At 34.5% G+C, this 13,207-nt stretch overlaps 1 protein-coding gene across 13 annotated transcripts in view; it reads right to left on the bottom strand.

The window, feature by feature from the left end:
• Rapgef6 (Rap guanine nucleotide exchange factor 6) overlaps window positions 1-13,207 on the bottom strand; it is a 214,313-nt gene that overhangs the window by 29,528 nt on the left and 171,578 nt on the right. For 12 of the 13 annotated variants that reach the window (XR_013439379.1, XR_013439380.1, XM_040271793.2 and 9 more), the window contains 2 exons: window positions 11,104-11,487; window positions 1,428-1,639 (listed from right to left, as the gene is read on the bottom strand). Coding sequence is in view for 11 of the 13 variants with exons in the window: in XM_040271793.2 (XP_040127727.2) it covers window positions 1,428-1,639; window positions 11,104-11,487 (596 nt within the window). In the remaining 2 variants the exon portion in view is untranslated. The remainder of the gene's footprint in view (window positions 1-1,427; window positions 1,640-11,103; window positions 11,488-13,207) is intronic. The other variant, XM_040271795.2, reaches the window with a different exon arrangement.

The following is a 13,207-nucleotide window of genomic DNA, read 5'->3' as shown; positions in this document are numbered from 1 at the left end:
AGACCCGTGAGGTTAAATAAATAATGACTTTACTAAATTAAAGTTACATTATGGGATTTAAAGGCATGGTAACAACTGTATAATACTGGAAATCAAGTAAATGAAATGTAAGTGGTTTATGCTCCTTGTGTTGTCTGACACACTAACAGTACTAATACACCCTAATAGTACTGTCTATTTAATTAATGTTTGTTAGGTTGGTGGTGGCAACTTAGTTGGCAACTTAGAACAAAGCAGATGCCTTCGGAAACGCATATCAAAAAGCCAGATCTCCTGACTAACGCCTGTCAATCAACAGGACCCCCATGGCCAATCTTGGAGTTCAGCCAACTCCCCTGACCAACTTCAAGGGGGCAAGGGACCCTAGAAACACCGTTTCCTGTCCCAAGCCCTGCCCTTCCTGCTGTAAGCCCCATAAAAGTCCAGTCCGGTCGAGCTTCCACTCGGTTTCTCCTCAGACCCTTCTCCTGACCCCTCTGTGGGTCTGATGGGAGTTCTGCCCGGGAATTATATCTCAATAAAGCCTGTTCAGCGGCCCTTTTAAATCTGTCTCCTTTGGCCATTGCCTGCCCTGACTGATCTGACAATGTTAACAAATATATAAAGTACAACATCTAGTATATAACATTAGAAAAATAACAAAATAGTGAATAGTTACCAAGTTAACAAAGTAGAAAAAAATACCATTACCATGCAAAAATTGATGTAGATAGATTATAAATAAGCTATCCATGGTAAAGGATCAATAAATCAGGCTTTTAAAATGATGAACTTTCAATGTTCATCAAAAGGAAAGGCAAGCCATATCATACCCAGGATACACAAAAAATTCTTAGAAAAATATAAAACAAAAGGACAATCTAGCCAGGCATGGTGGTGTACAGCTGTTAATCCCAGCTATTTGGGGGACTCAGGAGGATAACTTAAAATTTTTAAAAAAGCTGGAAGGAAAAATATTACTGAAAAAAATATGATCAAAGAGTTTAATCTTGGTATATTAAGTATACATTTTTAATGCATGTAGTAAAAACTTCAATATTCGTTCTTAACAAAGTGGATTTTAGATGCCTAAAATTTATTGTATTTAACTGTGTAAATAGGCTTTAGTAAATTATATTCTTTTTATTTTTTTGGTACCAGAGATTTCACTCAGAGGTGCTTAACCTCTAAGCCATGTTCCCAGCCCTTTATAAAATTTTATTTAGAGACATGGTCTTGATGAGTTGCTTGGGGCCTCTCTATATTGGTGAGGCTGGCTTTGAACTTATAATCCTCCCACCTCAATCTCCTGAGCTGCTGGGATTACAGGTGTGCGCCAGAGTCTGGGCAGTAACTTACACTCATTAAGATGGAATATATAATAAACCATTACTGTAGAATTAACTGAAGCTAAAACATGCTGATTTTCAAGTAATTTTTATAAATACCTTCATGTAGAAATGTCATATCCTTCTTGACAACAGGGAACAGTGGGATAATTGGAGGCTGCATACTTTGACTACTAAGAATATTTCTATATTTTGCCATGTTTCTAGATGGATCAAAAAGGTCTTGTAGATCTTGGAGATGTTTCTCATATTTGCTTGGTAACTTTTCCCAAGTACCTCTGAGTCGTGCTACAGGTGCCAAGTTCAAGCCACTGCCAAAGATGACAATAAAAACATTAAAAAAGGACTTAGGGGAAGAGGGTAGACTCAGGTCAGAAAAGTATATATATATATACACCAAGTGTTTTAATACTGCTCAAAAGATAAGGAACCTATTTTCTCTCTCTCTCTTTTTTTTTTGGGCTAGGGATTGAGCCCAGGGCCTTATATATATGTGAGGCAAGCACTCTATCACCTGAGCTATATTCCCAGCCCAGAAACTACTTAATACACTGAAATAAACAGAAAAGAATTACTTAAAAATTAAATAAAAGGGACTTCCTTACTTAAAACATGGAGAATGTCTTTTGAAGGGATATATTTTACTTGCTTATAGATGTACACACATAGCTTTATTTTACAGTTTGCATGCAAGTGTCAACTATAGTAATTTCATAAACAATAAAACTTCAAACATCACAATGTTGTTCATTTTACACAGACATAACTTTACAAAAACCGCCTATTTGAGTGATTTAAGAAATGCTTGAAACAATTGTTCAACTGTGGTAGCATTTTTTTTTTCTGAGATTTTTTTCATCTATGTCCCTAATTTTAAAGCTTATAGGTTCTAATCTTGTCCCCTAAGCCTCTTAAATATTTAATGTTTCTATTCCATAGGACTTATTATAAGTTCAGATATTCCGTAACTTGAAGATATTCATGCCCACTGAGTTGCAATTCTTCCCTATTTCTTTACCTTTATACTACCGTGATATTGGTAAGTTTATCAAATGAACAGTGTGTGTGTGTGTGTGTGTGTGTGTGTGCGCGCGCGTGCGCGCATTGTGTATATATATAAACAAACTGTATGCCTCAATTTTCTTATTAGTTAATCCTTATTTGACTTTTACCCAAACCACATTAAAATGTTCTCTTGACTTCTGATTTTAAGGTGTGAAGTTAAGACATCTTTGTTCCTTTGTTTCTTCAAAACTGCCCCCAAACAATTATAAGAAGAATGAATAAGATAACAGAAATGCAAATTTAAGGAAACTAAGAGATAGAAATCTAACTCCTAAACTCATTAGAATGCTTGCCCCAAAATAGGCAAGGTCAAATGAGTATATGAAAAGATGCTGAAAATAATTTCTATAGCTAAAGATGGAATGAAAGGGGGCAAAAGCCAGGTGTGGCGGCACACTTCTATTTAAGTAACTCAGGAGGCTGAGGGAGAAAGATCCCAAGTTCAAGGCCAGTCTGGCAACTTAGCAAGATCCAGTTCTCAAATAAAAAGGGCTGGGGGAATGTAGCTTAGTAGTAAAGTGCAGATGGGCTCAATTCCCAGTAGAAGGAAAGAAAGGAAAGAAAGGAAAGAAAGGAAAGAAAAGAAGAAAGGAAAAAAGGAAAAAAAGAAGAAAGGAAGAAAGGAAGAAAGAAAGGAAGAAAGAAAGAAAGAAAGAAAGAAAGAAAGAAAGAAAGAAAGAAAGAAAGAAAGAAAACAAGCAAGCTAGCTAGTTGTCAAGCAGAGTTCTCCATAGCAGGTTAACTCCTTTTTAGGTCAAAACCAATAATCCCTTATTTGGAACAATAAAAAGGTTTAGGTTAATGGGGTTAGGCAGGGCAGGACATACTTCTTTATCATGGAATATCAGGGAAATAAGATCAAATCAATGAACAGTGATACATTTTGGTAGGAAACTCTGTAACAGGATAGAAGAGAGAAAACTCTCTTGAGTTGGAAGAAGCCCTAAAACTTCCAATCTCCCTTTGCTGTGAAAAATTAAAGGGTAAAACAATTCACATATAGGGTCTACTCCCGTTTCTCTCCCACATGAACCTCTTGTAAAAACAGTACTGGAAAAACTCTTTTGTCATTCAAAAGGAATGAACAAATACAGCATCTTTAACAAAGTATTCACAAAGAAAAACAAAGAGTACAAGGCAGAATAATGTTGTCAACAATGAAAAACTGGAACTAACCAGTAACCTGTTGTGATATGAAGTAAACCAATAAAATAAACAAAGAGCTTAATGCAATGAAATCAGAGCTTAGAGAAAATATAAGAGAAGTTGATTTAAAAATTGACTAGTAAAGTTCATGAGCAACATGGAAGGAAAGAAAAAACATGGAAATGAGGGCTGCACTGGAACCTTTGAAAGATATAGATACTGCTAAACCACTGTGCAAATGTCATGAGCAAAAGGATTAACAAAATCAACCAAAGAACATGGACAGACTTGACAGGGACTGGAGAGAAAATGATGAATATGTACAATAAAGGATATATAAAATTCATAGAATTGGTATTTCTGAAGAATAGGAAAAAATTGAACTGAAAAAAAATTAGGAGGTATAATTTGAGGAAAATTTCCAGAAATAAAGGAAGATTTGAATCTACAAATTGAACAGGTGCCAGAGTCTTGTAAAACTATATATATTAACATCTATGTAAATAACTTCAGAGAAATAGGAAGAATCTGGGAGTGTAGGAGAGAAGAGAAAGTAAAGCAAATCTTATGAACTAAATAGCCACATAAAATATCAGTTCAAGAGCCACTTTTTATAAAGTCCCCAAGAAATGATATATGAAACAATAGCCAAACTGTCAGTCATGTTGAATTGCAACAAAAAGATACTTTGAATATGCTCAGGAAATATAATTTCCACAAGTCCTTCTTCAAGTAATGAACAGAAAACAAACTTCAACCAACCAAGACATGATCGGAGAAATACAAAAAAAAAAAAAAAATACTAAAATGAGCAGCGTTAAAGACTACTCAAAACAATGCTTGGTAGCTCATGGGAGTTAAATATATAAGACTAAAAAAATAAGAACAGGCAAAATAACCATAGATACACATGAAATTTTAAGAACAGTGTACCTAATTCTCATTTTTATTTTTTAGTTCAGTGAAATCTAGAAGGAATGGAGTTTCTCAAAATGTATGCAAAGAATATTAAAACTGTCTGAATATGACAGTGGACTGTAGTAGCTACTCCCCCGCCCACCCAGAACAGTTTTAACCTTATTCTTCCATGAACACTGTTCCCTCTGTTGGATAAACTGTTCTTGATTCTGATTCCAGTGAGGCTATCAACCATGATGTTTCCTTCTCCCTCTTTATCTTGCTTCCTACCTTTGTCATAGGGTGGGCGTATTACCTAAACTGGTCTTGTATCAACTATGCTGACACAATTGGTACAAGAATGAGTATGTGGCACAAGTGTTTTTATCGATGACCATATAAACTAAAGCAGAGAGTCAAGTATCAACTATGCTGACACAATTGGTACAAGAATGAGTATGTGACATTTTTATCGATGACCATATATACTAAAGCAGAGAGTCAACAGTGCTCACTTTCAAAGGGCTTGTTGACTAAGGACCATATAAGCCTTTTTACAGTTTCTTTTGTAGTTTCCATTCTTTAGTACTTCTCTCAATAGAAGAGAATCAAGTAAACAAATAGAATCAGAGCAGAGTTCACAAAGAGAGAAGATCCTAAGAACATAGTTGATTCCTGGGATCCATCTGTCCCTCAGGCAATTTCCCTCCATTCTTTACTTTTTAAAAAATTTTTAATTATTTATTTATTCTAATTTGTTATACATGATGGCAGAATGAAATTCATTTCATATTATACATATAGAGCACAATTTTTTAAGTCACTGATTGTAAACAAAGTATTTTGACACCATTCATGTCTTCATACATGTATTCAGAAAAATATAGAATGCTTCATGAATTTTGTGTCATTCCTGCGCAAAGGCTTTACTCCCCCCGTCCCCTTTAAAGCAGTAACTGTGCTCCTGACTTATAATCAAAAGAATCTTAATACATTCTTTTTGTGGCTCAGTGACAGAGTGCTTGCTAGCATGTGTGAGACACTGGGTTCAATTCTCAGCATTGCATATAAATAAATAAAGGTTTATCAACAATAAAATACTAAAAAAAAATCAATACAGTGGAACATTCATAACATGAATAAAATCAAATTATATGGAATCAGAATTTGATTTTTTAATGCTCAAATATTCCATAATGATATTATAAAAAAATATTTCAAACTTACATGGTTTTTATTTATTCATCCACTGATAAATATGAATTAAGCACTGGCAACTTGCCCAACACTATATTAGATTCTTTTTTTTTTTTCCTTATGGTGTTGGTGATTGAACCTAGGGCCTTTCTGGATGCCAGGCAAGCACTCTACTACTGAGCTACACCCTTCAGCCCCGCAACTCCCCATATTAGGAAAATAAAAAAACAGGAATTGGGTAAATACAATCCCAACCCTCATACCATTAATGTTGAAGGTGCTACAATATTATCTTATCACAATCAGTACTAAAGATCCTTAAAGAAGTCAGAATAATCTAATTTGGAGTGATCTTCACATTACAACCACGGAAACTATTTTTCAATCTTGAGTAAGTCTTACCAGTTTTGGCTCCCCACCCCTCAAGGCCCCATTTTCTGGAAAAAGCTTATTTTCATTTGGTCCAAAGTCAAGTTAATTTTTAAAAATTCAGATAAAACAAATGATATATTACAGTCATTTGATACATATTATGGTCATCAAATGACAACTAGTGGACCAAATTAGGTCTATTGCCTATTTTTGTAAGTAAAATTTTATTGGAACACACCTACAACCATTTGTTTACTTACTTTTATGCTACAATGGCAGAATTGAGTAGTTTTAAGAGACTATATAGGGCTGGGGATACAGCTCAGTTGGCAGAGTGCTTGCTTTGTATGCACAAGGCCCTGGGTTCGATCCCAAGCACCCCCCCCCCTCCCCGCAACAAAAAGGAGACTATATAGCCAACAAAGCAGAAAGCATTTCACCTGCAGAAAAAGTGTGCTGACCTTTATTTTAGGACACACTGAAACTGAAATACCCATGCCATTGTAGATTTTTTTTTTTTTTTGGAGGTGGGAATAGTTACTGGAGCACTTTACCATTGAGCTACATTCTCAGCTCTTTTTATTTTGAGACAGAGCCTCACTAAAATGTTGAGGTTGGCCTTTAATTTGAAATCCTCCTGCCTCAGTCTCACAAGTTGCTGGGATTACAGGTGTACTATGTTGCTCCTGGTCTCAAGATTACAGAGATTATTAAAGAACATCAAGGCCTAGAGAATTTCACTTGTGAGTTCTTTCAAACTTTCAACCAAATAATTACCTCCAAGGAGATTTAAATTGTTACAGAGCATAAATAATGAATGAACACTTTCAAATTTTATGAAGCCAGCATGCTATTGGCGTTAAAATCTACAAAAAGCCACACAAATCAGAAAGATACAACACTATAAAATTTACCATGCTTAAATGGAGCTCAAGCCAGATTAGAAAGGTAATTCATTTTCAGGAAACTATTAAAATAATTTATAATACTAATATACAATTAATTTCAATACTATCCCTAATATTTATTTATTTATTTTAAAGAGAGAGGAGAGAGAGAGAGAGAGGGAGAGAGGGGGACAGAGAGAGAGAGAGAGAGAGAGAGAGAGAGAGAGAGAGAGAGAGAGAATTTTCAATATTTATTTTCTAGTTCTCGGCGGACAAAACATCCTTGTTGGTATGTGGTGCTGAGGATCGAACCCGGGCCGCACGCATGCCAGGCGAGCGCGCTACCGCTTGAGCCACATCCCCAGCCCTATCCCTAATATTTAGAAAACCAGGAAAAAGAGAATTCAATCATATATTTTTGAACCCAGTCTGCATTATGTTTAATGAAGAAGCATAGGAAACATTCTTATTAAGAGCTAACAAATTATGCATAGAGGCTCATAATTACATTACTATTTAATGTGAAAGTACCAGCAGATAGAAACAGACTAAATAAAAAACTAGATAAATGGAATAAAAACGGGCTGGGGATGTGGCTCAAGCGGTAGCGCACTCGCCTGGCATGCGTGCGGCCCAGGTTCGATCCCCAGCACCACATACAAAGATGTTGTGTCTGCTGAAAACTAAAAAATAAATATTAAAAAAATTCTCTCTCTCTCTCTCTCTCTCTAAGGGGAAAAAAAGGAATAAAAGGTCAAGTTATTATTAGTAGTTTAAATATTAGAATGTCTTAACTCAAAATCCCAAAAGAATTAACTGAAAATTATTAGAAATTAGAATGTAGTAAGATTAGGCTATACAAAGCTGATATATATAAATGTTAGAATCCTTAGGCAGGTGCAACAAGTGATTATAAGGATCCCATTCAGAACAGCATTAAACGGTATTAAACATTCAAAGAAATGTTCAAGATTTATATAAACAACCTATAACTGCCAAAGAAACAAGAAAATGAGAAGTGAAGTTAATTGTTCTTAGGTGTAACAAGGCATTGGTATGTCAAGTAGCTGCTAAATCAATCTAATCTATTTAATGTAATCCATTGAAAATACCACAAAACTTTTTAAAAGAACTAATTAACACTAAAGTTCAAATGAAACAAACATGCTGAAAATAGGCAGATAATAGTACAACTCTATCAGTTCTTAAAATTTAACGTTTTAGCAATTTAAACAGTAAATGAAGAGATAAATAAATGAAGTGGAATGCCAGAAACAGACCAAAAATATGTATGGAATTTTAGTATATGACAGTATTATATTTTAGGAGAAAAGATTAATTATTCTGGATAACCAAGAAGCCATTTGGAACAAAGTAAGATATATTTTACTACCTCACTATTTACATCAAAGTGAACTGAAGATTAATAAAAATTGTTAATATAAATCAAACTATAATAGTATGAGAGCTTTCAATGTGCTAATTCACTGAATTAACCCTATGAGACAGGAACTACCATGATTCCCCATTTTACAGATGAGAAAACTCAGTTCACTTATTAAGTGCCAACACTGGATTCAAACCAAAGCATTTACATTTGTTCTTAAACAAATGTAAAATGTAGAATCTCCAAGAAAGAAAAATGATTATTAAAGGAAAAAAAAAGGGATAAGTATAGCAAATACAAACATCATACATTGTCTTAAGTAGCTTAAGGTCAAAATTTAGAATGATCCACAAATAATGTATAAAGGAATACTCTGTAGTTGCTTTGAAAACTGAGGCATCCGGGGCTGGGGTTGTGGCTCAGTGGTAGAGTGCTCACTTAGCATGTGTGAATCACTGGGTTTGATCCTCAGCACGGCTCAAAAATAAATAAAATAAAGGTATTGTGTCCATCTACAACTTAAAAAAAAACATTTAAAAAAATCCTGAGACATTTTTATAGGTACTAATTTGGAATAATCTCTATGATCAATCAAAGAGTATAGAAAGAAAATGGACCAACCAATCGAACAAAGAAGAAAATACTTTCAAAATCAGGAATGGTATTTCTGAAAGCATGAAAATAAGTGTAAGAAAATTACCTGAGATACCAGGAAACATAAACCTGCCAAAACTCAAAACAAAACAAACAATAAGCCCCTAAATAAACGAAGATAGGAGAGAAATATGGATGGACTGGAGATTAAGTGGAAGAGAATTACTTTACACTGTGCAGTTTTTTTGAAACTTGTTTTTAAAATTTATTTATTATTATTTAAAATTTATTTATATGTGGCGCTGAGAATTGAACCCAATGCCTCATACACGTGAGGCAAGCACTCATCCATTGTGCCACGACCCCAGCCCTACACTGTGCACTTTTTAAAGTATCTTTTGAATTTTTTCTATGTGTATGTAATGTTTTTTCAAAAATTAAATTTATTTTTAATACAAAATGCTATTTAACCTTGGTCAGAACAAAATGATTCACCTATTCCATCTCCAATGAAAAGAATATATTCTTTGATAAACCTGAATTTAAATACAAGAATACAAAGCAGTTATATTCACATAAACCATGGAAATTGTGTATAATAAATGTTCTTTGTAACAAAACAAATCATCTTAACTAAACCTTGGGCCTTTCCTACACCCTTCTTTGAGCTACTGTCCACCACCTTCTCTCAAATTCCCTGCCTTTAATTACACTATCATAACTGTGCTGCTTTGTAATGATTCTCCATCTTTGGTTGGACTCTCTTCTTAGCTGCCCACAGAAGATAATACAAGGTTTAGTTTTTTAGTCCTCTACCATTTTCTTTCTATACTCTTTTTAAACAGATCATCCACTCTCTTTCTCCATGTCAATTTTCTTCATAGGATACTCTAAACTGAGCCTATAACTCTCAAATCCTTTACCTGATGCTTCCTATACAGAGTGACTTTCTAGCCTTCCAAGTGTTTATCAGTGGCATCTCTCTTCTATTTTAGATCTAGTGTTAAAAAAAAAAAATGTGAGATAAGTGGTATAACTCCTGTATCTTACAGAAGAGAAAACTAGTCTTAAGTTTCCCATTAACACCCTGCTACTACCTGGGAGAGGCTAAATACAAGTACAGGCACAGCTGATTGTAAAGTCACTTTGATAATCTCTATTCAATACTTCTACAGTGTCTAGTTCAATTGTAGCACTGGTTAACTCATTACAAAGGGCATCATATTACCATGACAGACTCATGATTAAAGAGTTCTTAAAAAGACCCCACATGAGCGACAGGAACACACATGTGTGTTTTGGTGGCAGTGGGAAGGAAAAAAAAATTAGGCTGCTGTATATGGCCTTCAGGGCTGGGGATACAGCTAAATTCATAGAGCACTTGCCTCACATGCACAAAGCCCTGGGTTCAATCTCCAGCACACATACACACACACAAAAAGCCTTCAAATTGACCTAACTATAACTCCCTTCCTCTTTAAAATCAGACCTGCTTTAAGAAGAATCCCTTTTTTTTTTTGATGAGCAGTGTGCTGGATGAAGGTCAGAAAATAAATTTTCTAGAATTGGCTTCTCACAATGAGCAGACAGAAGGTAGCAGGGAAAGCTCATGTAACCATCTATAAATCCCAGGCTTATAAACATTTAAGAATTTTTATAATTCTAATGGCTTAGCTTGCTTAAATAACAATATGTCCCATAATGCCCCATGCAGTGCCTGGCAAATAGGAAGAGCTTATAAAATGGTTGATAGTATTTTGGCTGTTATTTCAAAACAGCAATTTTAGGTCAGAAAATCGATACCACACTGATTTTTTTCAGTGTCAAATAATAGTGAAGCAGGTACTTAAACATACATAGTACATAAGTCTATGTTCTATGCATGTTTAAGTATCTTTATAATAAGTCTATGATAAAGACTAGATCACTGGGCGTGCATCAAAAAGGGTGTGATCATTGAAAGGAGGGGAAAAAAGGTGGGAAGGGAATGATTCGCATTCAATTAAAAAGGGGGGGTATTTTTAAGCGACAGAAAGATGGAAGAAACAAAAATTCCATTCTAATGGTATTAATGGGAAAGTGCATGAAATCTAATAATGCTTCAATGAAGTCTTATTAATTGAACTTTTCTTTTCCTAGGCACTTAATACCTATGCAGAAAATCAGCTTCATGTGTAATAGCATGGAAAAAAAAACATATAGATAGCTGTTCCTATTTGTACTAACTTACCTTATTATTGCAAACATGGAATTGAAGTTCTTACATTCTCGACAATGAAGTGCAATTTTAATAAAATGCTTAATAATTTTCATTCGTTTGAGTTGATTTGATTCGGTTAAAATCTCTGAGGCAACCCAGAATGTCTCTTGGTTTACAATGTCCTCAAACTCTTTCAAGTGAGTATTTCCTGTTTTGGAATCCAACTTAAAAAGGTCATCAATATACTCAGTAGGCTCAATATTACGAAATAAATCGAAGTCCCTCATTGATAATTGGGTGGCCATCTCAATGGTACTGAGCTGCAGCATGGATAATTGGCTTTCTTTAACTAGTTCTTGAGCATCTTCATCTGAACATAAAGTTTCTGTTTCCATATTATTTTTTAAATAATACCTAAAAGGAAAAAAATTTCTTCATAAATGTGATCATACATGTAATTTCATCTGTAAGAGTGCTGTCCCTTTTCATTATGGGTTTCAAAAATAACACTTTACTATGTAGAATGTTCACTCATATATGAAATGGAAACAATTTAAATGAAAGTTTTTTTTTTTTTTGGGGGGAGTGGGGGTATTGGGAATTAAACCCAGAGGCACTTTAATACTGAGTTAGTTATATTCTCAGTCCTTTTTATTTTAAGACAGGGTTTCACTAAGTTGCTAAGGCTGTTCTCAAACTTTTGATCCTTCTGCCTCAGCCTCCCAAATCATTGGGATTACAGGCATGTGCCATTAGACCCCACCAAATGAGAAGATTTCTAAGGAGTTGTTCTCTTATTCAGCCATTTGACAGAGTAAGAATCTAATATTTTTAAAATTACTGTTCATTATGCTGGGAACTTAATCATTGATGAAATTACTCGCCATGTGTAAACAATCATGTGTGTATATTCTTTTTAAAATTTTTCTTTTAAATGTAGGTGGACACAATACTATTTATTTATTTATTAAGTATGTACCAGGGACTGAACTTCAGAGACACTCAACCACTGAGCCACATTCCCAGCCCCTTTTTGTATTTTTATTTAGAGACAGGGTCTCATTGAGTTGTTTAGTGCCTCACTTTTGCTGAGACTGGCTTTGAACTCTCCATCCTCCTGGGATTACAGGTGTGTACCTCTGCAACTTATGTGATGCTGAGGTTTGAACCCAGTGCCCTCATTTGTGCAAGCGCTCTACCACTGAGCTATAACTCCAGCCTCATGTATGCATGTTCTTAAGAACGAAAGCTCTCTTGAGGACCAACACCTAGAATATTATCTGACATACAGCTGTATTATAAAAATATTTGTTTATGGACAGAAGAAATCATGATTCAAGTGAAATAAGCACATGAATCAAGACTGTTTACATATCTATTTAGAAGCTGTTGCTGTATTCACTTCTTTCTGTTTTATTTATTTATTTCCCTAAATTTTTCCACCAGTGGTTTCTTTAATAGTGAAATATAACTCTCATTCTAGTAAACAGCATTAATTGGTATCTGTACAAAAGACCTTAATTTTCCTTCTCTTAAATCAACATTTCTATGACACTTAAAAGCTGAGATATGGACCTACACTATTTATAGTTGGAACTATATTGTATAAGGTGCTAATAATACAAATTCAGCTAAATTTATCTATATATCTATTTATTTTTAAATGATATTAGGAATTGAACCCAGGGGTGCTCTATCATTGAACCACACTCCCAGCCCTTTGTATGTTATTGAGATAGGGTCTTGCTAACTTGCTGAGGCTGGCCTCAAACTTGCAATCCTCTTGCCTTAACCTCCCGAGTAGCTGGGATTACAGTGTGTGCTACTACACTTGGCTATGTCCATATATTTTTTTTATTATCAAAGAAAAAAATTTTTCTAGCCTTTATTTTGTTCATCTCTTATGCCATAAATTGTATAGCCTACAAGCAGACTTGAGGCAACCATGACAGATTGTCATTTCAGGTTTCCAAGGTTCTACATGTAAAACTGAGTCACTAAAAAAGATTATTTTCAGAGAAAGTTATCAGAGAAAGGAATAACACCAAAACAATCTTCTAGATTATCCAATAACTTTCAGACAAAAATTTAAAAATTCTGTACATTCATAAAAGTAAAACTATTTGGAAAAGAA

This window comes from Ictidomys tridecemlineatus, chromosome 1 (genome assembly GCF_052094955.1).
Source record: "Ictidomys tridecemlineatus isolate mIctTri1 chromosome 1, mIctTri1.hap1, whole genome shotgun sequence".
NCBI lineage: Eukaryota > Metazoa > Chordata > Mammalia > Rodentia > Sciuridae > Ictidomys > Ictidomys tridecemlineatus.
Note: the sequence above shows the minus strand (reverse complement) of the source record. Positions and strands in the feature narration are given on the sequence as shown.